Source organism: Esox lucius, chromosome 10 (genome assembly GCF_011004845.1).
Source record: "Esox lucius isolate fEsoLuc1 chromosome 10, fEsoLuc1.pri, whole genome shotgun sequence".
NCBI lineage: Eukaryota > Metazoa > Chordata > Actinopteri > Esociformes > Esocidae > Esox > Esox lucius.
The window spans coordinates 21,230,318-21,255,950 of record NC_047578.1 but is presented as its reverse complement, the minus strand read 5'-3'; the positions used below and the strand labels follow the sequence as shown (position 1 = coordinate 21,255,950).

At 41.0% G+C, this 25,633-nt stretch overlaps 1 protein-coding gene across 3 annotated transcripts; it reads right to left on the bottom strand.

Annotated features, from left to right (window-relative positions):
- Positions 1–586: 586 nt before the first annotated feature.
- On the bottom strand, positions 587–21,984 carry LOC105025852. Of its 3 annotated transcripts, XR_003782293.2 has the most exons (11): positions 21,623–21,984; positions 14,720–14,922; positions 14,082–14,186; positions 13,901–13,996; positions 13,352–13,462; positions 13,050–13,173; positions 11,694–12,659; positions 7,438–8,964; positions 3,241–6,264; positions 2,219–2,255; positions 587–1,941 (listed from the first exon to the last, which is right to left on the bottom strand). XR_003782293.2 is itself a non-coding variant. In XM_029122655.2 (9 exons), the coding sequence occupies exons 1-9, from the start codon at positions 21,957–21,959 to the stop codon at positions 6,261–6,263; spliced, it is 3,477 nt and encodes a 1,158-aa protein (XP_028978488.2). In that variant the 5' UTR covers positions 21,960–21,984; the 3' UTR covers positions 6,187–6,260. The 3 variants fall into 3 exon arrangements, 2 of the variants coding, with proteins under 2 accessions (XP_028978488.2, XP_019905818.3); XM_029122655.2 differs by lacking the exons at positions 587–1,941; positions 2,219–2,255 and having other exon boundaries at positions 6,187–6,264; positions 7,434–8,964; XM_020050259.3 differs by lacking the exons at positions 587–1,941; positions 2,219–2,255; positions 3,241–6,264 and having other exon boundaries at positions 7,237–8,964.
- Positions 21,985–25,633: the final 3,649 nt, after the last annotated feature.

The window sequence follows — 25,633 nt, the reverse complement described above, 5'->3', positions numbered from 1 at the left end:
AAACATTTTCATATGAAAAAGACAACATTCATCTACTTTTCTAACCGAGTGCGTCCAGCAAACAAGAGGACAGACACTTCACGGCATCCGGCAACTGAACATGAGTGGCCATAACTCTATTGGCCACCAGCGTTGAACACAGAACCATTGCACAGCTGTTTGGTTCGGGTCGGCACACCTGCGCACCCGTTTAGTAAGGGATCACCACAAACACACAGCACTATTTCAATTTTAGTGCTATGTAATAGCATTTAATTTAAATGTGTAATTTGATTTTAAAAAAATATGTCCTGACAACAAAAACATAAAAGCTTAATGCAAGATGGGATAGCAAGGTAGCCTAACTAGCAGTTAAAGGGCCAGTAACAGAAAGGTTGCTGGCTTAAAAAGCCAGAACCATCAAGGTGATTTGTTGATCTGCCCTTGTGCAAATCCATATCCCAAATTGCTTTAGAGTCACTGTCAATTGTGATTGATCCCTTGGCTGGGGGTAGGAATGATAAAAACATGTCAATCTCACAACCTACACAACTGTGAAACTCACACGTACCTACCTCTTACAAATAACAGAACTTCATTACCAATATTATTATTATAAAGGTTTTATTCAAGAAGTTTCTACTACAACCAGAATGGTTCCACTATGTAGTGCTTCAGGGATTTGTTGATCATCAATACAAGTTCATTATCTTCAGTTTCAAGAGGGAAACCTGTGCCCCGATCCAGAGACAGGATGGGAGTTCTGTACCAGCAGTGATCCAGGCGTTACAGAACATCCTTCCTGCCTTGGCTTATGAAGCCTTTCCCTGACAGTAGGCAGCCCAACACTAACAATATCATGAATAAGCCTGATGAAGGCTACTAAAACAGTTTATTCAGTCAATGAACTGCACTATTTTACACCTATACACACACTCACACACGCACGCACGTACACACACTGCAGCTTTAAGCGAAACACAGTAGTTTCTAACCAAAAACTCTTAAATATGAACAGTTCTCATTATTTGTGAGATAAAAACATTTTCACAAAGAGATTGTCAGTGGTTGAACACTTAAGTGGGTAAGAGCACAGATTTAGGAGTAAATAAATCACTTAATTGGCAATTCAATTGGAATAATGTACAAGGAAATAATTGATCAGTCATAAATATAAATAAAAAATATATGTAAAAATATATTACTTGGCGATAAAATGTGTATGCTGCATATCACGGGTAAATTATGTGTTATATTATACACCGAACACCCATAACATTATACACCTGTCTGTGGGTGGGAAACTGTAGGCAGCAAGTGAACATTCTGCCCTCAAAGTTGATGTGTTAGAATTGTGATGGCTAAACGACTGGGTCAGAGCATCTCAAAGTACCTATCAAAAGTGGCCCAAGGAAGAAAAAGCTGTGAACCAGCGACAGGGTCATGGACGCACAAGGCTCACTGACGCCCGTGGGGAGCGAAGGCGGCTCCGTGTGGTCCGAACCAACAGACAAACTAATGTAGCTCAAATTGCTGAAAAAGTGAATGCTGGTACTGATCGAAAGGTGTCAGGGAATACACTGCGTTGCAGTTTGTTGCGTTTGGGGCTGTGTAGCTAAAGTCGTGGTGCCAGATCTCTAGTGGAGTCCATGCCTCGACAGGTCATTAGGCTGGTGGTCATAATGTTATGGCTGATCAGTGTACTACAATGCAGTTACAGAGATGTATTAGACCTTCCATCTGAAAAGCTGGTGCTGTTGTCAGAGGTGTAGTTAGATGTTGATGCTTCACCAGGAGAACAGTGGCATCTTGCCTCTCCTTTTTTCTTTGTTCTGCCACTCTGTTCTCTCGCCTCCTCCTGCACTGTCATAAGTGTCATAAACTCCGTCTTTGACCTGTCCTGATGCTCCAGGAAAATGTTCCATCATTCCATCCATGCTGCTTCTCCTCTGAACTTGGTGTCTGTAAGGGAAAGACATAGGGGATACCTAAATAACTGACTTTTGACCATTCATACCTTTTTAAACCAAATCCTATATTTCAGAGTGAACATTTTGCACCTCTAGTTTATAACGAATGCATCACACACACAATTAAAATATGTAGCTAATGTAGGGCCCTGGGTCAATGTGATGCACTAATGTAAACCCCACTTTTTCCTTAATATTTTGCTATTTTATATATATTTTTGGATTTCATATTTAACCAGGCAAGTCAATAAAAACAAATTCTTATTTACCACAACGGCCTTGCAGGAGGAAAGGAAAAAAGGCCTCCTGTAGGGAAAGGGTTTAGGAGATTAAATCAAAAAGTACAGACGACACAGATAGCATAGACGAACAACATAGTACTAACAAGCAAGAAACCTTGCACACATAAGAACACTAAACCATGAAGCAACTATCAAGAAACATTCAAAGTAGCACATTAGAACCAACACTAAACTATGAAGCAACTATCTTATTACATTGATTTGTGTATGGATTTTTACATAGAATGCGATTTCACACGATCTGTAAAGCAGAACTATTCAGGTGTAGATGACTATGATACTCAGGCAATTTGGGTCAGCTAAGGTTCAATGGGCAGGTATTTTATCCTTTCACATGGGTAGGTAAACGAAGGACCGCAGACGGATCCAACCCACGGCAGGTAATAAAATACTTTTTAGGGGGACATAAAAAATAACTTAAATATGAACCTATTATACATCCGAATCTGGACTAAATGTATTTAATCTTTGCCCTTTCAGGCCTGCAAATCATTTATGATTGCCCTCTCCTCCTTTAGAACTATACCTTGAGTTTGAGATATATGACATTCAGTAACCACATGTAGCCTTTGTGTTTGTCATTGCAGGTGAGCTTTAACTACCAATGAAGTGTTGTTAAGGATATATAGGTGGTGAGGGAATCCTAAGTAAACAGTAAAGAAATAATTAGTTTGAATGTTTAAGGAATTCCTATATGTTTGAATTTCACCGCAACATCTAGCTATGGAGAACCTAATATCGAACCTGCAATATTAGTTGGTGGTCGCGGTTGTGTAGTGAATATTTATACATCTACTGAGTAATCTCATGTGCCTTTGTGTTTGTCATTGTCGAGCACTATAAATAAAAAATAGCATGCTTGTTGTTCGCTGTAAAACCACTAATCACTCATCACAGGCTGCTTTTTAAGGTGTGTGACAAAAAAACACAAGCTAATTTATCCTTGCACAGTGTTTGTTGACACAGTTAACGTTAATACAGAAGCCTACCTGAGAGTGAGATGAATCGCATGCGTCGCTTTCCAGGTCCACTTCCAGGTCCACTTTTACCCTGACTTTCCATCAGTCTCTGGCCATCCCTCGTCCACGAGTTGCATGATTATCCTCAGGTAGCGTGAAGTCTTCAGCTGTTTCCACATTAAACGGTGGTTCGACACTAGGTTGGCCTTTTAATATTTTATTGAGGAATTCAGTGTGGACAAACTTCTCAAGCTGCCCCCTGAGGATTTGTGTTTCATGTCCTTGTACTCTCTTATATTTTTCATGTTTGCCTTTAATCTGGTTGGTAGACCAATGGTACCCCAGCTCTCTGAGTTCTGCCGACAGGGAATTGAATACCTTCTTTTGAGTCATCACGCTGATTTGGACAGACTTTTATGCCCATACCGACAAAGAAAATGTCTCTTTATAAGAACAGTTAGACCTTTTGTCTTTCGGCATATTGCTAGGACTTTAAAACCTAGCAACAAGTTCCTTTGCTAAGAAAGGCAGCCAACTACAATAAATTGTCTGAGCGAAATGGGCGAAACAGAGCTACACAAGTGAAAACACACCGTGTGTGTGTCTGTTCCGCACCAAATGAAAAGACCACAAAACAGACATACACAAAAGCAACTATACATTGGAGTCATCTGTAGCTTTCACCATAGATAAGATTGACTGAAACTTGGTGACTTATGTTGTACCAACCATCACATCTAAGAAAAGGGGCTCCAGAACCCAAGGTCTTCGTTTCCTTTATGCATCAGTGTACTTCGATTTCAGTCTAAGGCAATTTTGGACTAGTCTAACGCAGTCCATTTATTACACTGGACTTTGGATAGTATTTCAGCAGGCTTCTATTCAATAAACAGAACACAATTCTGAAAATACAAATCATGATGAAGACATTAAAAACTGAGTGACAGAGGTGCAATAAATAACTTCATTCAAAATAAAGTTAGGGCTGGGCAAGTCAATAAGCTTACCTCCTCATTTGCTCATAGGTTCGTTGCTGACACTTTATCAGATGGCGTCCAGCCTTCAATGAAAAGTAACCTTCTTCTAGCAAAATGTATATTGTTTTCAATCATGGGAGTTGGCCAAATGTTCAAGTTAAGATATTCTCAACATGATGGAGTGACATTTGGCCTATGGTCATTGAAAGTATGGAAAGTTGTTGCAAGAGAAAATAATACAAAATATCCTAACATTTTGACGTCATGAGCCCACATTTTACTTAATTAAAACAATCTAATTGTTTTCAGTAATCTGAAACCACAGTAGATCATCTGCCAGGCATATGAGATTGGCCTACGGTGTGAGTTTCCTACATACATGACTTGTTTTGGTGCACACTCAAAAGCACTCTGCGCTTGAAAGCCATGCCACATGCTTGACATTTGTAAGGCCTCTCTCCAGTATGGGTGATCATATGCCGTTCTTTATCTTTGTTGCAATAAAAGCGTTTATCACACATGGAGCATGGATACGGACGATCTCCAGTGTGTCTCCGCCGATGCAACTGCAACTCACTCTTCTGCCTGCAACCTTTGCCACATTCTGGGCACTTGAATGGCCGCTCTCCAGTGTGGTTCATAGTGTGTAGCTTTAATTCAGCCCTTGATTTAAAACCCTTGCCGCAGACGTCACAGAGAAACGGCCTTTCACCGGTGTGCATAAACATATGCCTTCTTAACCATGTCAGCTGGAAAAACTTCTTGCCACAGTCTGGGCAGACGAAAGATGCATCTTTGTGATGCAACATATGTTGTTTCAATAGCGCTTCTCTCTTGAACCGTCTCCCACAAGTTAAACAATCATGCGGCTTTGATTCAACATGAGTCTCAGAGTGGGATTGCAGGAGTTTTTCAATCCGGAAACCCTTCCCACACTCAGCGCAGACAAATGGTTTCTCCCCTGTGTGAATTCGCTCGTGAATGGTCAAGGTTTTTTGTGTTCTGAAAAAACGCTGGCACACAGAGCACTTATATGGCATGGGCTCATTCCTCTGATGTATGCGTAGCTCAGTTAATGAAAAAAATGTCTTCTGACAAGAAGGACATGGGAACTGGCCCGTAAATTGATGAACACGACTGTAGTGGATCTTCAGTTCCATGCCACGAGAAAACGTCTCTTTACAAAAGTTGCACTTTAAGATATCAGGGCACTTGTTGAGACTTTCCTTTTGGTGAGAAGCAATGTGCCTTATCATTGTAGCTTTAAATGTGAAAGCCTTATGGCAGATAGGACATGCTTTGGGAATAGTCTTTTTATTTGAGGAGTGTGCTGAAGTGGTGAGGGCATAGGAGGTAGTTGGTTCCTCAGTTGCTAGACTGGAAGGCTGAGGAATGTCTTTACTATTTTCCCCAGGAGTCAGTGTCCATGCCTGCTTCCTCCCATTTTTTTCAACTCTCTCTATCCCACAACCTCTTTTGTTTTCCTGGTGTCTTTTTAATTGACTGTGGGATACAAAAGCCTTCAAACAACGGGGACACTTAAAACACCTTTTGATGACATGACCAAAGGAGGGTTTTGGTCCTAGCTCCCTCCTCTTTTTGATGCCTTCACTTGTAGGACAACCTCTTTTGTTACTCTGGTGTTTCTTCAGAGCGCTGAGGAAGGCAAAACCCTTCAGACACAGAGGGCACTTAAAAAGGCTTTTGCCTTTGTGAAATAAAATAAGATGCCTTCTTAACAAATACTGAAATTTAAAAGTCTTATGACATAGCTGGCATGTTTTGGAATCAGTACTGGACAGTCTTGACATCCAGTCCTTCTTTCCAAGCTGGGGTTCATTGACTTCTTGTTGGTTCATCTCCTCACATTCATTCTGCTGATGTTTTTGTAGGTCGTGCAGATGTTCAAAGCCTTCCCCACACTTGGTACACTGGTGAGGGCTCTGCTCGGTGTGAGTTCTCATGTGTTTCATCAAATCATTTCCTGTAACAAAACTCCTCCCACATAAGGAGCATTTTTTGTTACGCTTGCTTCTTTTAAGAGACCCCCTGATGGAGTGGGAAAATGATGCATCACCTGTTATTGACAAGAAAGAAGATCCATAGTTAAAGGATGCAGATGTCAATCTTATGCAAGTTTAATCCTTGAAATTTATTCTACATTCTTAACACTACAGTACTGTGCAAAAGTCTTAGGCCATCTGAAAAAACTGTTGAAAGCTATTTATGTTTTGAATTATTTTGTGTGTGAAAATAATACTCAACACAAAGACAGAAAACACAGTGGAAGACCCCAAAATCTATCTGCATCTAATGAAAATAATTTCTTGGCCACTTCTTTGAAGGACAAAAGGAAATCCAATGAAGTGTTTGGTCAGCCTGTGGCAGTAAAGTACCCGCTTTGACCATAGTCTCACATGAAATTACCCTCTTTGACTGACTGGCAAAAACTTTCTACATTATAATGACCCCAAAGACAACCAAGACCTACTCAAAGCAGAGGTCTGCAGATTGAACACTCAAAGTATTAGGTTGGCCACTTTAGAGCCCTGACTTCAACATGACAGCTGTGTGGGATTAGTTGGAAATTGAAAAGAACAAAAAGCTGATTTAAAAAATTTAAATGACATTATTACAAATCCTGAAAGAGGCTTGGAAGAATTTACCAGAGGACTACCTAAAAACATGCATGGTAACCAGAGTGAATTGCTTCAGGGCTGCATATAAGGGAAAGTGACAGAAAATACTGATGTTGGTGGACCTTTTCATCATATTCATGGTTGTTAATGTTATATAGTTGTTTTTATTCAAAGGGAGCTGTGTAAAATCCTTCCTCTAACATTTAAGAGACTGGATTTAAATAGTAACACGACTTGTCTGACGGGATTAAAACAGTAACACGACTTGTCTCTTTTCCCTTACCAAACAAGATCAAAATAGTAGTTGCTTGTTTAGAGTTGGAAGGATAGTACTGAGAGAGTCAAATGCCATCATCAGGAGACTACATGTCAATGCAAACTGAGACAGACCTGCTATAAAGTGTATATCTCAGGCACTCTGATCAATTCGGTAGACGTCTCCTAGTCATTTGTGCTTGTACTTTTGCTAGTAGTACAGTAAAAATCTTACATTTGGCACCTTTAACAAAAACAATGCTCAAAATAAACAGCTTTAAAAGATGTGGGTTCCCGAAGTCATTTGCACAGTACGATACATCTGCCTGCACTATTATATCTTTTACAATACCCACGTGTCCTCGGAACGTTGCTTTGAAGTTGGGGCAGAAGCACTAAAGGCTTGAAGTCTTCAGCGACCTGTTGGCAAGTGTTGGTCTCTCTTTCCATGCATATCACTTCATCACTTCGAGGACTATGAAATGCTCCATCCCCCTTTATCTCTTCGGTTTGCTCTGCTCTGAGTGTCTTACGTGTCTCTTTTCCAGAAGCCATTTCCTCAAGTGGGGAATCTTCGGAATTAACATCTACATTATCATTCTGATCCAAAGACATGACTTCTCCACCTGAAACCACGCCCCTTTCCTTAGAGTCAGGCATTACAGAAAGAAATGCATGTAGTTCAGAATAGAAGGAACAGGGAACTCGGCCACTGCTCTTTGGGTTCCTCAGTGCTCGTCTGTAGCTGTACTTCATGTCCTTTATTTTTGTTTGACATTGCTTCCAGGTCTTCTTATAACCAAGATTATTAAGTTGCTTTGAAATGTTGAGGTACACATGATGTTTTCTATAGCTGTGTTGCAACTCCTGAAGAATGGGTTTGTTCGACCACAAGGAGATAAGCATCTTTGTCTCATCAGTAGTCCAGTTACAGTTTTGCGCCCGTCTGTCATCGATTGACAACGTCACTGATGTTGAGGACATTAATTCTTTCTCTGAAAGGGGCAATTCAGATTGGTCTTCCACCTTTGGGTCACAACAATGGGACTGTCTACTGAAATTTATCTTGCTGTCACTTTGAGGGCTTTGAACAGCTTCATCACACTTACTTTCTTCTGTTTGCTCTCCGTTTACTGTCTTTTCTGTAGCTTTTCTACAAGACATTTTGTCACATGGAGGCTCTTCTAAATAAACATCCACAGAAGGTCCTTCATCCTGATCCATAGACATTTCTTCTCCATCTGAAACCTGTCCAGTTTCTTTAGAACCAGGCAAATAAGGCATTCGGGAAAGAAATGTGTGTAGTTCAGAAAAGAACGAAAAGGAAACAGGGCTGCTACTACTTGGGTTCTTTAGTGCTCTTCTGTAGCTGTACTTCATGTCCTTTATCTTTGTTTGACACTGCTTCCAAGTCCTTTTGAAGCCAAGATCGTTTAACAACTGGGAAATTTCGGTATACACATGTTTGTTTCTATACCATTTCCCGAACTTCTGAAGAATCTCTTCATTTGACCATATGGTGATAAGTGCCTTTGTCTCCTCCAGGGACCAGGAACGTCCAACAATGTGCGTTGTTGATGATGTCTGGGAAACATCTTCAATCCCTACATTTGCTAAATCAGCTGGTTTATGATTTTTAAGCATCTCACCATAGTCCTCTTCTAAATCCTTGTTGCTTACATCAGTCATTTCCAAACACACCCCAAGCTCATTCCCTGCACAATTTTCCTCCTTCAAAGTGTCACTTTCATTGTTATACATGGTACAAGTTCCAGGTGTACAACCGGATTCCACACATGTCTCATCGATGTCCATTTTCAACTTCTCAGAGACCAAGTGAGGCAGAGAAGATAAGATGGGGTCATTGACACAAGATGGATGAACTGAAAAACAGAAACAGTCAATCAAGTATTTCATTATTCTATAAGACAGCAGAAAAGTACCATTGTTAAAGGAATCCACGGTGAGTGCCATGGAAGCCTGGAATACACACCTCCACACACAAGTGTTGGGGAAACGTTGATACTCCTTTTTGCTGTAATGAGTAATATAAGAGTCTGGTTCTAATTTCAGTAATAATATTACAGTTACTGATGCAATACTGCTTGTTACCTGCAGGGATTTGGTTCGTCCATCTTTTGCTGCTAATTAAGTCCCAAGATTGAGCAATGGGCTAAAGTGTGTGTGAACTTGCACTGCAATTTTGAAGAATGACAGCAAGACATTTGGCACACCTTCACTAGACACCAACCTAAACAAAGTTTCAATGGCTTGGATAGGCTTGGTTATAAATACAAATGCAAATTGTGACACCAGGGCCAAATAGCGAATATGTTTTAATATCGGTTAGTGCTGGTTCAGAACAAAACTTAGAATAGTAGGATGTTTTTGGCCACTGCAGACAGTGTCCCAAATAAACTTGAGCCTGCAGCAAGTTTTGAGATCTGACCGTTGTGCAGTAGAGGTAGGACACATCATCTTGTGAAGTTACACTTTGAATCAAAGGATTATTGAAATGCAATTGACAGTCATAGGGAATACAATATTACTAATTCATCCTGCAGAGTCATCAAACTCTCATCAGCGCAAAGCAGCTCCTATCAGACTCTGCATGTATGTTAGCATTAGGCTACAGAACATAACTAATATCATCATCATCATCATCATCATCATCATCATCATCTTCCGCTTATCCGGGGCCGGGTCGCGGGGGCAGCAGTCTAAGCAGGGATGCCCAGACTTCCCTCTCCCCAGACACATCCTCCAGCTCTTCCGGGGGGACACCGAGGCGTTCCCAGGCCAGCCGGGAGACATAGTCCCTCCAGCGTGTCCTAGGGCTTCCCCGGGGTCTCCTCCCGGTGGGATGGGACCGGAACACCTTCCCAGGAAGGCGCTCCGGAGGCATCCGAAACAGATACCCAAGCCACCTCAGCTGACCACTCTCGATGTGGAGGAGCAGCGGCTCTACTCTGAGCTCCTCTCGGGTGACCGAGCTTCTCACCCTATCTCTAAGGTATCGCCCAGCCACCCTGCGGAGAAAGCTCATTTCGGCCTCCTGTATCCGGGATCTTGTCCTTTCGGTCATGACCCAAAGCTCATGACCATAGGTGAGAGTAGGAACGTAGATTGACCGGTAAATCGAGAGCTTCGCCTTGCGGCTCAGCTCTTTCTTCACCACGACAGACCGATACATCGACCGCATTACTGCAGAAGCTGCACCGATCCGTCTGTCAATCTCCCGTTCCATCCTTCCCTCACTCGTGAACAAGACCCCTAGATACTTAAACTCCTCCACTTGAGGGCGGTGGAAGGAGTACTTTGAGGATCTCCTCAATCCCGCCGTCACGTCTTCCATTGAGGAAGCAGAGGATGAGGGCTCAGAGGTGGACTCGTCCATCACCCGGGCTGAAGTCACAGAGGTGGTTAAGAAACTCCTCGGTGGCAAGGCACCGGGGGTGGATGAGATCCGCCCTGAGTACCTCAAGTCTCTGGATGTTGTGGGGCTGTCTTGGCTGACACGCCTGGGCAACATCGCGTGGCAGTCGGGGACAGTGCCTCTGGGATGTTCATAATTCCCTCCACCCTGAATAAGGCCCCGGTTCCAGCTGAAGATAAACAGCCCCAAAGAATGATGCTGCCACCACCACGCTTCACTGTGGGTATGGTGTTCTTTGGGTGATGTTCAGTGTTCTTTTTGAGCCAAACATACCTTTTGGAATTATGGCCAAAAAGTTCAACCTTGGTTTAATCAGACCATAACACATTTCCCATGTGCTTTTGGGGGACTTGATGTTTGTTTTTGCAAACTTCAGCGAGGCTTGGATGTTTTTCTTTAGAAGAAAAGGCTTTCGTCTTGCCACCCTACCCCATAGCCCATTCATATGAAGAATACAGGAGATTGTTGTCACATGTAGCACACAGCCAGTACTTGCCAGAAATTCCTGCAGTTCCTTTAATGTTGCTGTAGGCCTCTCGGAAGCCTCCCTGACCAGTTTTCTTCTCGTTTTTTCATCAATTTTGGAAGGACGTCCAGTTCTTGGTAATGTCTCTGTTGTGCCATATTTTCTCCACTTGCTGATGACTGTCTTCACTGTGTTGCATGCTATATCTAATGCTTTGGAAATTATTTTGTACCCTTCTCCTGACTGATATCTTTCAACAAAGAGATCACTCTGATTCTTTTGAAGTTCTCTGCGGACCATGACTTTTGCTCTGAGATGCAACTAAGAAAATGTCAGGAAAATCCTACTAGAACAGCTGAACTTTATTTGTGATTAATCAGAGTCACTTTAAATGATGCAGGTGTATAATTACTTCTATTTAACATGAGTTTGAATGTGATTGGTTAATTCTGAACACTGCCATATCCCCAGTTATAAGAGGGTATGCACACTTATGCAACAAGGTTATTGATTTAAATTTTTTCCCCCTCGAAGATTTGTTTGTATTTCAATTGAATTGTTCACATTAAAAGTGGAAAAAGTTCTGACATGATTTATCTTGGTCTCATTCTTTTACATCAACCTGGCATTTTCAAAGGAGTGTGTAGACTTTATATCCACTGCATGTTACACCTGCATTAACATGTTTTTATATATATTGTTTTACTCACCTGTCATCAGAATGTTGTCATGAATTCGGGGCAGAAGAACTACAGGTTGAAGATTCAACTCAGAGACGTCTTCCATTGCCTGTTTGCAACTTGGGGTTTCTACTTCGATTTTCATGCTATGACTTTGAAAACTATGAAATGCCTCATGTCCCTTTATCTTGTCTGTTTCCTCTGCAGTGACTGTTTTCTGTGTCACTTCTCTAGATGTAATTTCCTCGTGTAGAGGCTCTTCTAAATAAACATCCACAGAAGGTCCTTCATCCTGATCCATAGACATTTCTTCTCCATCTGAAACCTGTCCAGTTTCTTTAGAACCAGGCAAATAAGGCATTCGGGAAAGAAATGTGTGTAGTTCAGAAAAGAACGAAAAGGAAACAGGGCTGCTACTACTTGGGTTCTTTAGTGCTCTTCTGTAGCTGTACTTCATGTCCTTTATCTTTGTTTGACACTGCTTCCAAGTCCTTTTGAAGCCAAGATCGTTTAACAACTGGGAAATTTCGGTATACACATGTTTGTTTCTATACCATTTCCCGAACTTCTGAAGAATCTCTTCATTTGACCATATGGTGATAAGTGCTTTTGTCTCCTCCAGGGACCAGGAACGTCCAACAATGTGCGTTGTTGATGATGTCTGGGACACGTCGTCTGCATCTACAACCTCTACCTTTACAACATCCACTGGTTTATCATGACTTAGTATCTCCTCATAATGCTTCTCCTCCAAATCCTCTGTCCTTACATTCGTAATTTCCACTGGCTTCTTAATAACAATGTCCGAATTCATCCCCAGCTCATTCTCTACATTGTTCTCTTCTTTCACAGTCGCACCATCATTGTTATGTATGGGGCAATTTCTAGGGGAATAAGTGGATTCAGAGCGTATCCCATAAATGTCAATTTCCACTTTCTCTGGGAGTATTTGAGACAGTGAAGAAAGGATGTGGTCATTGACACAAGACGGCTGAACTGAAAAAAAATGAAAACATGCATAATCAAATATTTATCCTGGTAAAAAATAAAGTAAAATAAACATAAAAATGTGTACTGTATATATATATATATCTATCTCAAAAACTAAACTATAATGACAATGTAATTGCACTTTCTCTGAAAAGAAATATACTACACAAACAATGTTAGACAGCTCAAAAGAATAAACACTTGTTATGCCTGACAGGCATGTCTTCAGTCTCTAGTGTAAAAAGGGTCACTCATTATTTGAAGCTTTTCTGCTGTGGCTAACGTGCCAGTCTCTTTACTGGTCTCTGCAAATATGATTTGAATGTAATTTGTAAAACAAATGTTTGCCATTGTATGAAATGGGGCTGGAAAACCCATCTTTAAAAAAAGCAATACCATTACTGAACAAAGGACTGTGGCATCTGTGGTGCAGTAGGAGAGTCTTCAAAGGATGTGGTTGAGTTACAGTCTGTGCACACTCCTTTAGCAGAGAGGGAGCAGGTCTGAGCCACGACGCAGTCTGACAACAGGAACAAATTAAACTCACAGAGTTAAAATACAGTATGAGACTCAACATAAGTATATACTCAGTGCTAGACACAATGTATCAACATCAGACTTAGTGGGCCAACTTTCTGAGAAAGCTACCAAACCTTTCTCAAGACAAACATTATTGTCTCTACACAATTTGAACACACCTCTTGAAATGTAGGTGTTGGAAGCAGCTTCTCCAGCCTGGAGAGGAACTCCCACATTAGAGTCTGCAGTGCTGTGTCATACATGGGCCCGAATTCTACTGGAAAGACCTCCTAGAACAATGGACTTTGCATTAAATTACAACTACTTTTCTGGTTAGAAGCCATTGGCCTGCCATTGTTTTGCATGTTTTCGAATGTGTACAAGATTTAGTTTTACTCACAATTCTATTAACGATACAGTCTGCAATTACTGGCCAATGGTTGTAAAAGAGGCACTGGAGCTAAAATGGATCCTTAACATTTTGTAATGTCATATATTTGCTGATTTGTGCCCCGTGTCACCAAAACCACTCACTTTAAAACTTGGAATTTCATGGCTAACAACATCATATTACATATCCCAATGAAATTGAAAGTTACACAATAATAGTCCCAGACTATTTTAACTTCAACTGAACAGGATGTGCAAAAATGTGTAGATGCACAGCTGTTTAGTGGAACTCTTCAGTTTAATTGTCTGTTAAGCAGAAATAGTGTTCTCACACCAACCTGGAAAAAGTGTTCCCTCATTTTTGGATTAACTAGAAGGGTTTGGACAAGTTCCAAGAACTTTGTTTCAGATGCCTCCACCTCTGGATCAGGTATCTACATCAAGAATGCATAACCCAGTTAGTAAGTGAAACTTTCCAGAAGAGTTACAGGTCCCCATCAGCCACTTACTGGCACTCACCTCCTTTTCTGTATGAGTCATGATGAAGGTCCTTATCCTGCTCAGGTGTGGTTGGATGGTCTCTGGGTCAGCTGACTGCTCAGACCGACACAACTCCAGAACCAGCTAGCAAACAGATAAAACTGAAATTGAGCCAATTTTTGCATAAGTATTTCCAACAACTTTTTTCTTTTACTACATCCTGGTAATTTGGATGTGTAAAAATTCAAAGGAACCTATATTTTTTGACATCATGGTGTAGCAGATGAATCACCTCTTGTTGTGTGACACAAAATATAAAAAGGAGCTATTTTTCCCCCCACATACATTTAACACAAATAATATAATGCAACAAGAGAATCAATTGGTAATGGAACATTTTCTTTTATAAAATGTACATTTTTAAAGACTGGCCAAAAAGACAGCCAACATCCACCCATGCCCGAGGAATGAATAGCTTTTCAGTGGCATAGTTGGTCAGGATAATGTCACGGATGTCGGTCACGTCATAGTGAAGCAGTGTTCCTGGGTTCCAGAAGTGTGAGGAAATGGTAGGCTACAGCAAACACTTTAACAGTCAACACAAACGCCCAATAACACTTGATACAGTGTGTCACATTCTGCTTGTGCTGCTACCAGGTTACTTTTCCATCTCTCACCTTTGCCCGCAGCCCCATGACGAGTTGGACTTTCTCTCTGTAACTCATCATATCCGGGACCACCTCCAACACAGTGGTTACAAACTCCTCCACCAAGCCATAGTCCATTATGTCTCCCTGCTGAACAACTTGCCATAGAGCTGCAGACACCAAACGCAGTGGAGGAACAAAAAGACGCAGAGACGGCAGAGGAAGAGGGGGATCTGGTAGGACAGGAAGAAAAAAAATGAAAAAAGAAAATTGCATGAAAATTAGTGGTAAGGAGTTGACTAGCTCAACTAAAGCGTATTTTCAAAAGAAAATATTTCACAAAAGATATCTAAGGGCCCTTTTACACTAAAACTATAGATACATTTTGCATAGTCATGCTTTGGGCTTGATTGACAGAACAAATGTAGTCACAAAAGGTCAGCAGAAGGTGTGACCCTAAATGACAAAGCAATATAGCCTGTGCCTCACAGTTAGAAGCTTCATCACCGTCGTCAGACTGATTCGTTTTACCTTACTGGTGAAATGTTGTTGCAATAGTAATCCTGCTCAGTACGAGAGGAACCACACGTTCAGATATTTGGTGCATGTTTTTTTTCCCCAGACTCTTGGTGAGGAGTCTGGACAGTGCAGTTCTTAATTGGATAAGGATTCTAATCTAGACTGCCTGGTTGAGAAAGCAGTAAAAGAACCTGAACAGCATTGGATGTTCTCCAGAAGACATATCTGTAGAGGACATTGTACACTGTAGAGAATGGATATTATCAAAAATATTATCAACACTATAACCCAAATATTATCAAAACTATATCCAATGATATCTAGTGGAGGCACAGGAACCCCAGACATCCCCCATTCTCCTCTGGCAATCAGTGATGTATTGCATCAAATGGACAGGTTGGAGTCTTCCTTGCCATGTCTGGGTGTTTGCTTGCACTACTCCTTTTCCAGTAGGTAGGCTATTTTGCATAGTTCTGTGTTTCATACCAACTCCTGGCTGATACACCAGTGTATCCCTTAATCCTAGGACAGCACTAATACACTGCTCAAAAAATTAAGGGAACACAATCTTCACAGTAGAACTCCAAGTCAATTAAACTTCAGGGATATCAATCTGCCCAGTTATGAAGCATAAGCGACTGTGAATCAATGTCAGCTGTTTTGGTGCAAATTAAAGTGACAACTGGTGCACTGGAGAGGCAACAGCAAGACAACCCCCCAAAAGGGAATGGTTATGCAGGTGGTGGCCACAGACATTTGCTCTCTACTTATCCTTCCTGACTGATTCTTCTCTAGTTTTGTGTTTTGATAGTGACATTGTCACTACTGCTGGGATTTTCCTTTATATCAAACTCAAAGTCGGCCACCTTCCCAAAATCTTGCATCGCCTCTGTGTGTAAAATATAATTTTATGCTCATACGCTAAATAACCTACTAGCAAAATACTGCAGCGAATGTGACCGTAGGATGAAACGTTTTTCATATTGGCAGTGTTGCCAGATGGGTGGGTTTCCCTCAAATTGGGCTATTTTTAATGGGCTTGGGCGGGTTGATTTACTGATACGGTTGTATAGAAGATATAGCATTTATGCAGATATCACGGTTTACTGTCAATGATCTGGAAACTTTGCATACAGACCTAATGGGTCCTGAAGTCGCATAGATGAGTATTATGGGGAAAAACAAGTGGATCTTAGTTCTTTTACACCCAAGCATGTCAACATATTTAAATAAAACGTAATTCCTAAACTACATCCAATCCGCATAACATTTGTTAATGTTTCAGATGATGTCTAGTAGAAATACCAATTTTTGTCAATAGAGTTTGCGAGACTGGTGAAAAGACGATTAGATTTGGGTATGTAGGCTACTGTCCCCAACAACATTTTATATGCAATATACTGTGTACAAATATACAATTAACCATTTAACCATTATTTGACACATTTTCAGCCAAGAAAAGCCCTGTACTGGTAGCATGAGGTGGTACCTGCAGCCCATTCAGGTTGCACAGGTCGTCCAGCTCCTCCAGGATGGCACATCCATATGTGCCGTTGCAAGGTTTGCCGTCTCTCCCAGTACAGTCTCAAGAGCACGGAGGAGATACCAGGAGCCGTTACACCAGGAGACCTGGACAGGGCCATAGATGAGGGCCCAACGTCCTCTAGTGGTACCTCTGCTCACAGCCCAGCACTGTGCACCTCAATTGGCATTCGCCAGAGAACACCAGAATCGGCAGGTCTGCCCTTTGCAACCTGTTCTTTTCACAGATGAGAGCAGGTTCACACAGACGTAAGAGTCTGGAGTGGTGAACGTTATGCTGCCTGCAACATCATCCAGCACAACCGGTCTGGCAGTGGATCAGTGATGCTCTGGGAAGACATATCCTTGGAGGGTCACACAGACCTCCATGTGCTAGCCAACAGTACCGTGACTGTTGTTAGGTTCCGGGTGAAATCCTCAGACCCATCGTCAGAACCCTGGGTTCCTTCTGGTGCAGGACAATGCACAGCCTCATGTGGCCAGAGGACAGTTGTGCTCTATCCTTCTTGCATATCCAGTTTTGCATACCCTTGGAAAATTGGTAATATATGTACCATTTGTAATGAAAACATGAGTGAGCAGGCAAAACATCTTTAACTTCTTATTGGATTTAAATTCAACTGTAGGTCATAAAAGAATGGCACAATCATAAAACAAAACATGGCAACAAAGAAAAAAAATTACTGACCCCTGTTCAAAAGTCTACATACCCTTAGTTCTTAATATTGTGTATTTCCCCCTTTAGCATCAATGACAGCAGGCAGTCTTTTGTAATAGTTGTCTAATTCTTGCAGGTGGTATAGCTGCCCATTCAACTTGGCAAAATGCCTCCAGGTCATGCAAAGTCTTTAGTCGTCTAGCATGATCCGCACGTTAGAGATCTCCCCAGAGTGACTCAGTGATATTAAGGTCAGGAGACTGCAATGGCCACTCTTTCACATTTTTCTGCTGTAACCAGTGGAGGGTCAACTTGGCATTGTCATGCTGGAAAGTCCAAGAGCTTTTCGTGCAGAAGAATGCAAATTGTCTGCCAGTATTTTCTGATAAAGTGCTGCATTCATCTTGTCATACATTTTCACAAGATTCCCAGTGCCTTCAGAGCTCACACACCCCAAAAACATGAGCCACCCCCATGCTTCACAGTGGGGATGGTATTCTATTCACTATAGGCCTTATTGACTGTTATGGAACCTTTTAACTAAGGTGCATTTGAGAAATGTCTGTCTTTCCATTGGCTGGTATGTAAATCTTTACTTTGATTGTGACACACATGTCTGTATAATATCAGAGGATTATTAGGTATTTGGGCCATGTCCTCCTGCCTAGATAAAGAAGGGTGTCAGTCTTTTGTTCCTCAGGAATGTGGTCCTTGGGGGGAGTAAGGTTAGTTGGCCCCTTTAGGTAAACACAGCAGTAAACATTATGGGAGTGTGGAATCTGAGCATTAACAATTACAATATGAATGTACGTTTCATTGGAAATGTTCCTGGTAATGAGAACAACAGAAACATCTCTGTTTAGATTCTCTCTCTGTAGGTTGTGCTTTAATGACCAAAGGAATGTTTACGATAGCCATTTGTCATGGGGGTTACTGTCTTGGAAACCTGATCTTTGCTAGTTAGAAACGCCCTTAATGTATAGGCTAGCTGGTAACCAACATTACAGTGAGAAGGTAATGGAACGTTCACCGAATGACATCTGTGCTGTAATTTTCCAATAAACTTGAGCGAACTTCTCCCTCAATTTAATATGGGTTCTATGTTATTTGACCACCGATATCAAACAGCAGGAAGGATAAGGTGGGGGGACAGCCCGCCCTTTGGGTAAAGCCTTTGTGACACAAGACAGATGGGCAACAACTTACCACACCCCTTTTCGCTGTAATAAATACAGATTCTGCATGTATGGAGTCAGAGACTCCTCGGATGATTATGTTTGTAAGCGGTTGACGCGTCTCTCTTATTTGCAAATAAATAAACTGTTTATTGTGCCCAGAGAATTTCGTCTCTGTACTTCCTTCTTAAAGAGTTCTGATCGATAAAATTACCATCACATGACCCCTCTACAAACATAGCGCTTATGGTTGTGACCATAAAGCTCTATTTTGGTCTCATCACTCCAAATTACAGTGTGCCAGAAGCTGCTAGGCATGTCAAGGTGCTGTCGAGCGTATTGTAACCAGGATTTTTTGTGGCATTGCTGAAGTAAAGGCTTCTTCATGGCAACTCGACCATGCAGCTTTTTTTTTAAGTATTGTCGTGTTGTGCAGTCTGTATTTCTCCTGAGGTTACTTTTTCTTTGTATCCCGAACAATGCTTCTGACAGTTTTGGCTGAAATCTTTCTTGAGCTACCTGACTTTGGCTTGGTATCAAGAGATCCCTGAATTTTCCACTTACTGAGAAGTGATTCAACAGTACTGACTGGCATTTGCCAGGCTTTGGATATCTTTTTATATCCTCTTCCATCACCTTGTTACGCAGGTCTTTTGAAAGTTATTTTCTGCTCCCCATGGCTCAGCATCTAGCCTGCTCAGTGCATCCACGTGAGAGCTAACAAACTCATTCACTATTTATACACAGAAACTATGCAAAGTTATGAGCACAACTGTATGTAGGCAGTTCCTGGATGACAAAGTCATTGATGCCCTTGACTGGCCCTCATGTTCCCCAGACCTGAATCTAATTGAGAACCTCTGGGAGGTTATGTATCGGTGCATCCGACGCCGCCAAGTAGCACCACAGACTGTCCAGGAGCTCACTGATGCCCTGATCCAGGTCTGGGAGGAGATCCCCCAGGACACCATCCACCGTCTTATCAGGAGTATGCCCAGACATTGTTGGGAGTACATACAGGCACATGGGGGCCATACACACTACTGAGTCACATTGAGTAGCCATGATAAAAATCTTGCAAGTTGGAACAGTATGTGATTTCAATTGTTTACATTGAGCTTGAATTCAGCCTTCAATCGGTTGGAGATTTTGGTTTCCATTGACTATTGTTACATCATTTTGTTCAATAACACAATGTGCAGTAAAAATTTTGATCTTTAATATTTTCCATTCATCGAGACCCGATGTGTGATATAAGTGTTCCCCTAATTTGTCTGAGCAGTGTATATACAGTGCTTTTGGTAAGTATTCACACTCCACTTTCTCCACATTTTTTCCTGCATTGTCTTAATTCTTTGACTTGGTAACTTAATACATAGGCTTTCCACAAATGGTTACCTTGAGAAATTGGAAATCATTTTATAAAATGTCAACAGAACACTGTACATTGTTCTGTGCATTCTAGTTAACTGTGCATTGCTGCCCATCTGATGCTAAACAGGTAAAATAAGGGTGAAAATGAATTAACAAAAATAAAGGTATACAAAGTTTTGGCAATTCCAAACCTCAACCATCTTAACTCAACTGGAAAAACATGCCAATGCAGACTGAAATGGAATGGAAATTATTATGCAAAATAAGTCAAATTTCCTTCTTCCCTTTTTTCCCTATCTCTAGCAGTGTAAGAGCCTTGGGCTGACGGTACATGCCAATGTAAATTGAAATGCAATGAAAATTATGCTAAATAAAAAAATTATCTCTGGTTTAACTTGGTAGTGTAAAAGAGCCCTTAGAGCATACATTAACCAACTGAAACACAGTTTAATAACAGTCTAACAAAAGCTATGTAGATTCAGACCACAATACGTTGCTTATGTTTAGCAGCAAATGGTCTGCGAATTTGTAGCATCATCAATTGGATGACATTTGAGATAAACTGTCATTGTTTGCATCAAATCAGTTCCCAAAAAAGTAGCAAATCCTATTCTTTAATCTGGTTACCCCCCTCAAAATTAAAAATAAAACATGGGGGTCAATGTTTGTGTGTAGAGATTGTTATTTTTCCTGTGAGGGCGAATGACTAGACAAACTGAGGTAAAACACAAACAGGTGTGTGTGATAAGCGAGACGCATAGATATCATGTTGTGAAACAAAATAACATCCATGTTTGGTTTTCATTTGGAATGGGGAGCAAGTGTCCAACCAATAAGTAAAACACTAGTTTCTGCAATGCTCCGCAATGCAAATTTCCCTGTTAACCATTGAAAGATTACAGATACTGTGCAGAACTGGACACCGTTGGGAGCTAAAACATTTAGTCCTTGTTGGAACAGAGGTCTCTTGCACAATTCCTATGCAATACCCTAAGAGGGAACAGTTCTAAGTGTATATGTGAAGGCAAACTTGGTTGGGCTAGACGTTGACATGAGAGACCAAGGTGGCTGGCACTCATAAACCTAGTGTTACTTTAGTATGTTGTCTACAGTAACTTTCAACTCGTGGGTTAGGGTATTCAATGGGTCGCTGGTCGTGGTATTGAATGGGTCGCGGGTGGGAGAAAAATGAAATAAAGAAAAAACATTATGAAATGTGTATAAATGAGTAACCTTTAAAATATATATATACACACACACACACACACACACACACATTTTTCATCATAGTATTTCCAACATAGTATGCACGCAGTGTATCAGTAGAAAAGGTGGGTTGTTCATTAGTCAAATACAAATGCACAGTTACTGTCAATACTGTTGCCAAATTGTTTAGATAGGCCTTACATCTCAGCAACAGCAGCAAAAATCTGTTAATACCACTGCTCTAATGCAGTCATTTAAAGTTTACTGCTGTGCGTTACATTGCACTTACAGTTTAAAATTATACTATATACGGAAACTGTAGTTTCACAACTGCATATGTTAATAGTACACGTTAAATGTAATCGCTACCAATTCAAATCGATTAGATCAGCTCTCACTATGTTCCATCAACATTACATTGCAAACGCTTGTTTTAACAACACAGCTGAATGTGCTCACCGTCTATGTCCCCAAGAAATTCTTTCAGTTTAGCAAAGAATGGCGACGGTCGGCTATTGCTTGGTTTCATCCGTGCTCGTCTGTATAAAAACTTCAAGTCTTTTATTTTGATTTGGCATTGTTTCCAAGTCCTTTTGAATCCATGTTCGTTCAATCTCTCCGAAATTTCGCCATAGACAGGTTTTTTTCTATAACTACGCTCTAACTTCTGGAGAATCTTTTCGTTTGACCATATCGAGATAAGAACCTTTGTCTCCTTTTGGGACCATGTCTGTGTGGAATTGTCTGCAAATGCCATTGTTAGAAATTGTTGACAGTAAGTTATACAGTAGTACATACATTATTTTGTAGTGGGAAGATGGGTATGATTCTTCTTCGTTGGGGATTAAATAGCGGACTACAAACAAATACTATGTGTATTACTGCCACCTACTGTGCGGGATGTGAACAAGTACCCAGACATTATTGTTTAGGAAATGTACGTTATTTATAAAAAGGGATACCAGGAGAATCTCTCTGAAATGAAGATGGATGGCCTTCCTTCAGCAAAATACCACTTTAAAAACAAGCGGCGACCACCACCTAGACCCTTCCCAAAATAATAATATCAGTGCTAACGTTCTAAATCACACCAAAGCCAAAGAGGCAGAGGCCTCACAAACATTGGCAGTAGGATATGAACAAGTTCACATATTATATAATTGTGCAAATGTATAAATTATTCATAAGCATCAGGTTAATACAAAGCCTGTTTAATGCCTACCTTGAACAGCAGGCCTACCATTCGTTACACACATCCTCTGGTACACAGCATGGAAGATGTTCATTAATTTCATTACAATGTCTTGGTGGAAAGGCAATGATAACAATGCTTACCTTCCTATAATAACTTACCATACTACAGAGGCGTCGCTAGGACCACAATACATTCGGGGCTTAGCCCACCCTCCCACCCCACCTGGGACAGAAAGTACAGGGTTTTGAATGTACATGCGGAAAATGTCGATGTATACGCTAGCGGCCTACACTTCTACATTGTCATAATTCTCGATTGTAATTATAGATGAATAGATCATGGGCAATTTTTCATTTTCTTTTTTAAATTTGAGACTATAGCCCCGGACGCCCCGCCTAACGACGCCACTGCCATACTACATGCAATTGGAGTTAAAACTGAACATATTCCGTTGTTCATCATCATTAATATAAGCTATACGCTCCCACCTGATGAGTCTCGCTCTTTCTACGCGAGCAACACTAGCTTCCATGCACAGTATGCAGATGGATTCACACACGCAGTGTCGCAGGAGTTGGAAAAGCGGGACAGAGAGATATTATGTCCTCACATCGTGTTCTAACAGATGTGTACTGTCACTGCTAGGTAGGGGTTTACAAAGTGGCAATTAAACACGATTCACGACATGAACGCCTAAACAAGTAGATGAAGCATCTCAAGGTCCTGGAGTGGCCTAGCCAGTCTCCAGACCTGAACCAAATACAGGTGCTCGTCATTAAATTAGAATATCATCAAAAAGTTTATTTATTTCAGTAATTCCATTAAAAAAGTGATATTATATTCATTCATTACACACAGACTGATATATTTCAAATGTTTATTTATTTTAATTGTGATGATTCTAACTGACAACTAATGAAAATCCCAAATTCAGTATCTCTGAAAATTTGAATATTACTTAAGACCAATACAAAAAAAAGATTTTTAGAAATGTTGAGAAAAAGTATGAACATGAAAAGTATGAGCATGTACAGCACTCAATACTTAGTTGGGGCTCCTTTTGCTTGAATTACTGCAGTAATGCAGCATGGCATGGAGTCGATCAGTCTGTGGCACTGCTCAGGTGTTATGAGAGCCAAGGTTGCTCTGATAGTGGCCTTCAGCTCTTCTGCATTGTTGGGTCTGGTGTATCGCATCTTCCTCTTCACAATACCCCATAGATTTTCTATCGGGTTAAGGTCAGACGAGTTTGCTGGCCAATTAAGAAAAGGGATACCATGGTCCTTAAACCAGGTACTGGTAGCTTTGGCACTGTGTGCAGCTGCCAAGCCCTGTTGGAAAATGAAATCTGCATCTCCATAAAGTTGGTCAGCAGCAGGAAGCATGAAGTGCTCGAAAACTTCCTGGTAGACAGCTGCGTTGACCTTGGACCTCAGAAAACAGTGGACCAACACCAGCAGATGACATGGCACCTCAAACCATCACTGACTGTGGAAACTTTACACTGGACATCAAGCAACGTGGATTCTGTGCCTCTCCTCTCTTCCTCCAGACTCTGAGACCTTGATTTCCAAAGGAAATGCAAAATGTACTTTCATCAGAGAACATAACTCAGCAGCAGTCCAGTCCTTTTTGTCTTTAGCCCAGGCGAGACGCTTCTGACGCTGTGTCTTGTTCAAGATTGGCTTGAAACAAGGAATGAGACAGCTGAAACCCATGTCTTGCATAAATCTGTGGGTGGTGGTTCTTGAAGCACTGACTCCAGCTGCAGTCCACTCTTTGTGAATCTCCCCCTCATTTTTTAATAGGTTTTGTTTCACAATCCTCTCCAGGGTGCGGTTATCCCTATTGCTTGTCCATTTTTTTCTATCACATCTTTTCCTTCCCTTCGCCTCTCTATTAATGTGCTTGGACACAGAGCTCTGTGAACAGCCAGCCTCTTTAGCTACGACCTTTTGTGTCTTGCCCTCCTTGTGCAAGGTGTCAATGGTTGTCTTTTGGACAGCTGTCAATTTAGCAGTCTTCCCCATGATTGTGTTGCCTACAGAACTAGACTTAGAGACCATTTAAAGGCCTTTGCAGGTGTTTTGGGTTAGTTGATTAATTAGCTGATTAGAGTGTGGCACCAGGTGTCTTCAATATTGAACCTTTTCACAATATTCAAATTTTCTGAGATACTGAATTTGGGGTTTTCATTAGTTGTCAATTATAATCATCAAAATTAAAAGAAATAAACACTTGAAATATATCTGTCTGTGTGGAATGAATGTATACATTATACAAGTTTCACTTTTTGAATGGAATTACTGAAATAAATCAACTTTTTGATGATATTCTAATATTATGACCAGCACCTGTAGAAAATCTTTGCCCAGCAACAGCCCCGAAACCTGAAGGATCTGGAGAAGGTCTGTATGGAGTGGGCCAAAATACCTGCTGCAGTGTGTGCAAACCTGGTCAAGAACACCTGAAATGTATGATCTCTGTAATTGCAAACAAAGGTTTCTGTACCAAATACAGAAAAGTTCTTTTCTGATGTATCAAATAATTATGTTATGCAATAAAATGCAAATTAATTATTTAAAAATCATACAATATTCCATCTCTCACAGTCTAAGTGTATCTATGATAAAAATTACAGACCTCTACATGCTTTGTAAGTAGGAAAACCTGCAAAATCGGCAGTGTATCAAATACTCTCCTCACTGTATCTGGGGAACGGTCCCAAACACCAGGAAGCGCTAAATACCCTGGTAAACATAACTAACCAGACCTTAATAGATAATCTACACTCTTCCTTTTTATTTAATTGATCACTGGTTAGTTTGAATCTCCCTTTACCTGGTTACTTAGATCGTAATTAGATACTTCCCCAAAATGGTGAACACAGCCAAACACAGTGGAGTACTTTTACTTTGTAATTTTACACCTCTGGAGAAGAGCCTTGGTCAGAGAGGTGACCAAGAACCTGATGGTCACTCTGACAGAGCTCACTCAAATACTCTGACCATGAGAAACAAAATGATTGATATGAAACCAAGATTGAACTCCACAGCCTGAATGTCAAGCATCATGTCATCATGAAGAAACCAGCCATCACTCATCACCGGGGTAAATACGACCCCTACGGTGAAGCATGGTGGTGGCAGTACAAAGCTGGGATGACGTTTTTTAGCAGCATGGACTGGGAGACTAGTCAGGAAAGATGAAGGAAATATGAAGAGAAAAAAGTACAGACCGACCCTAATGAAAACCTACTCCACAGAGCTCGGGAC

Bases quoted from the DNA above. Each gene is read 5' to 3' on its own strand.
- LOC105025852 (XM_020050259.3), bottom strand. From the start codon at position 21,959: ATGTACTACTGTATAACTTACTGTCAACAATTTCTAACAATGGCATTT. The intron at 14,187-14,719 runs GTGAGAGATGGA...TCTGTTTGCTAG, and splicing joins TCATGGGGCTGCGGGCAAAG to CTGGTTCTGGAGTTGTGTCG. The intron at 13,463-13,900 runs GTTGGTGTGAGA...CCATTGTTCTAG, and splicing joins TGAGGGAACACTTTTTCCAG to GAGGTCTTTCCAGTAGAATT.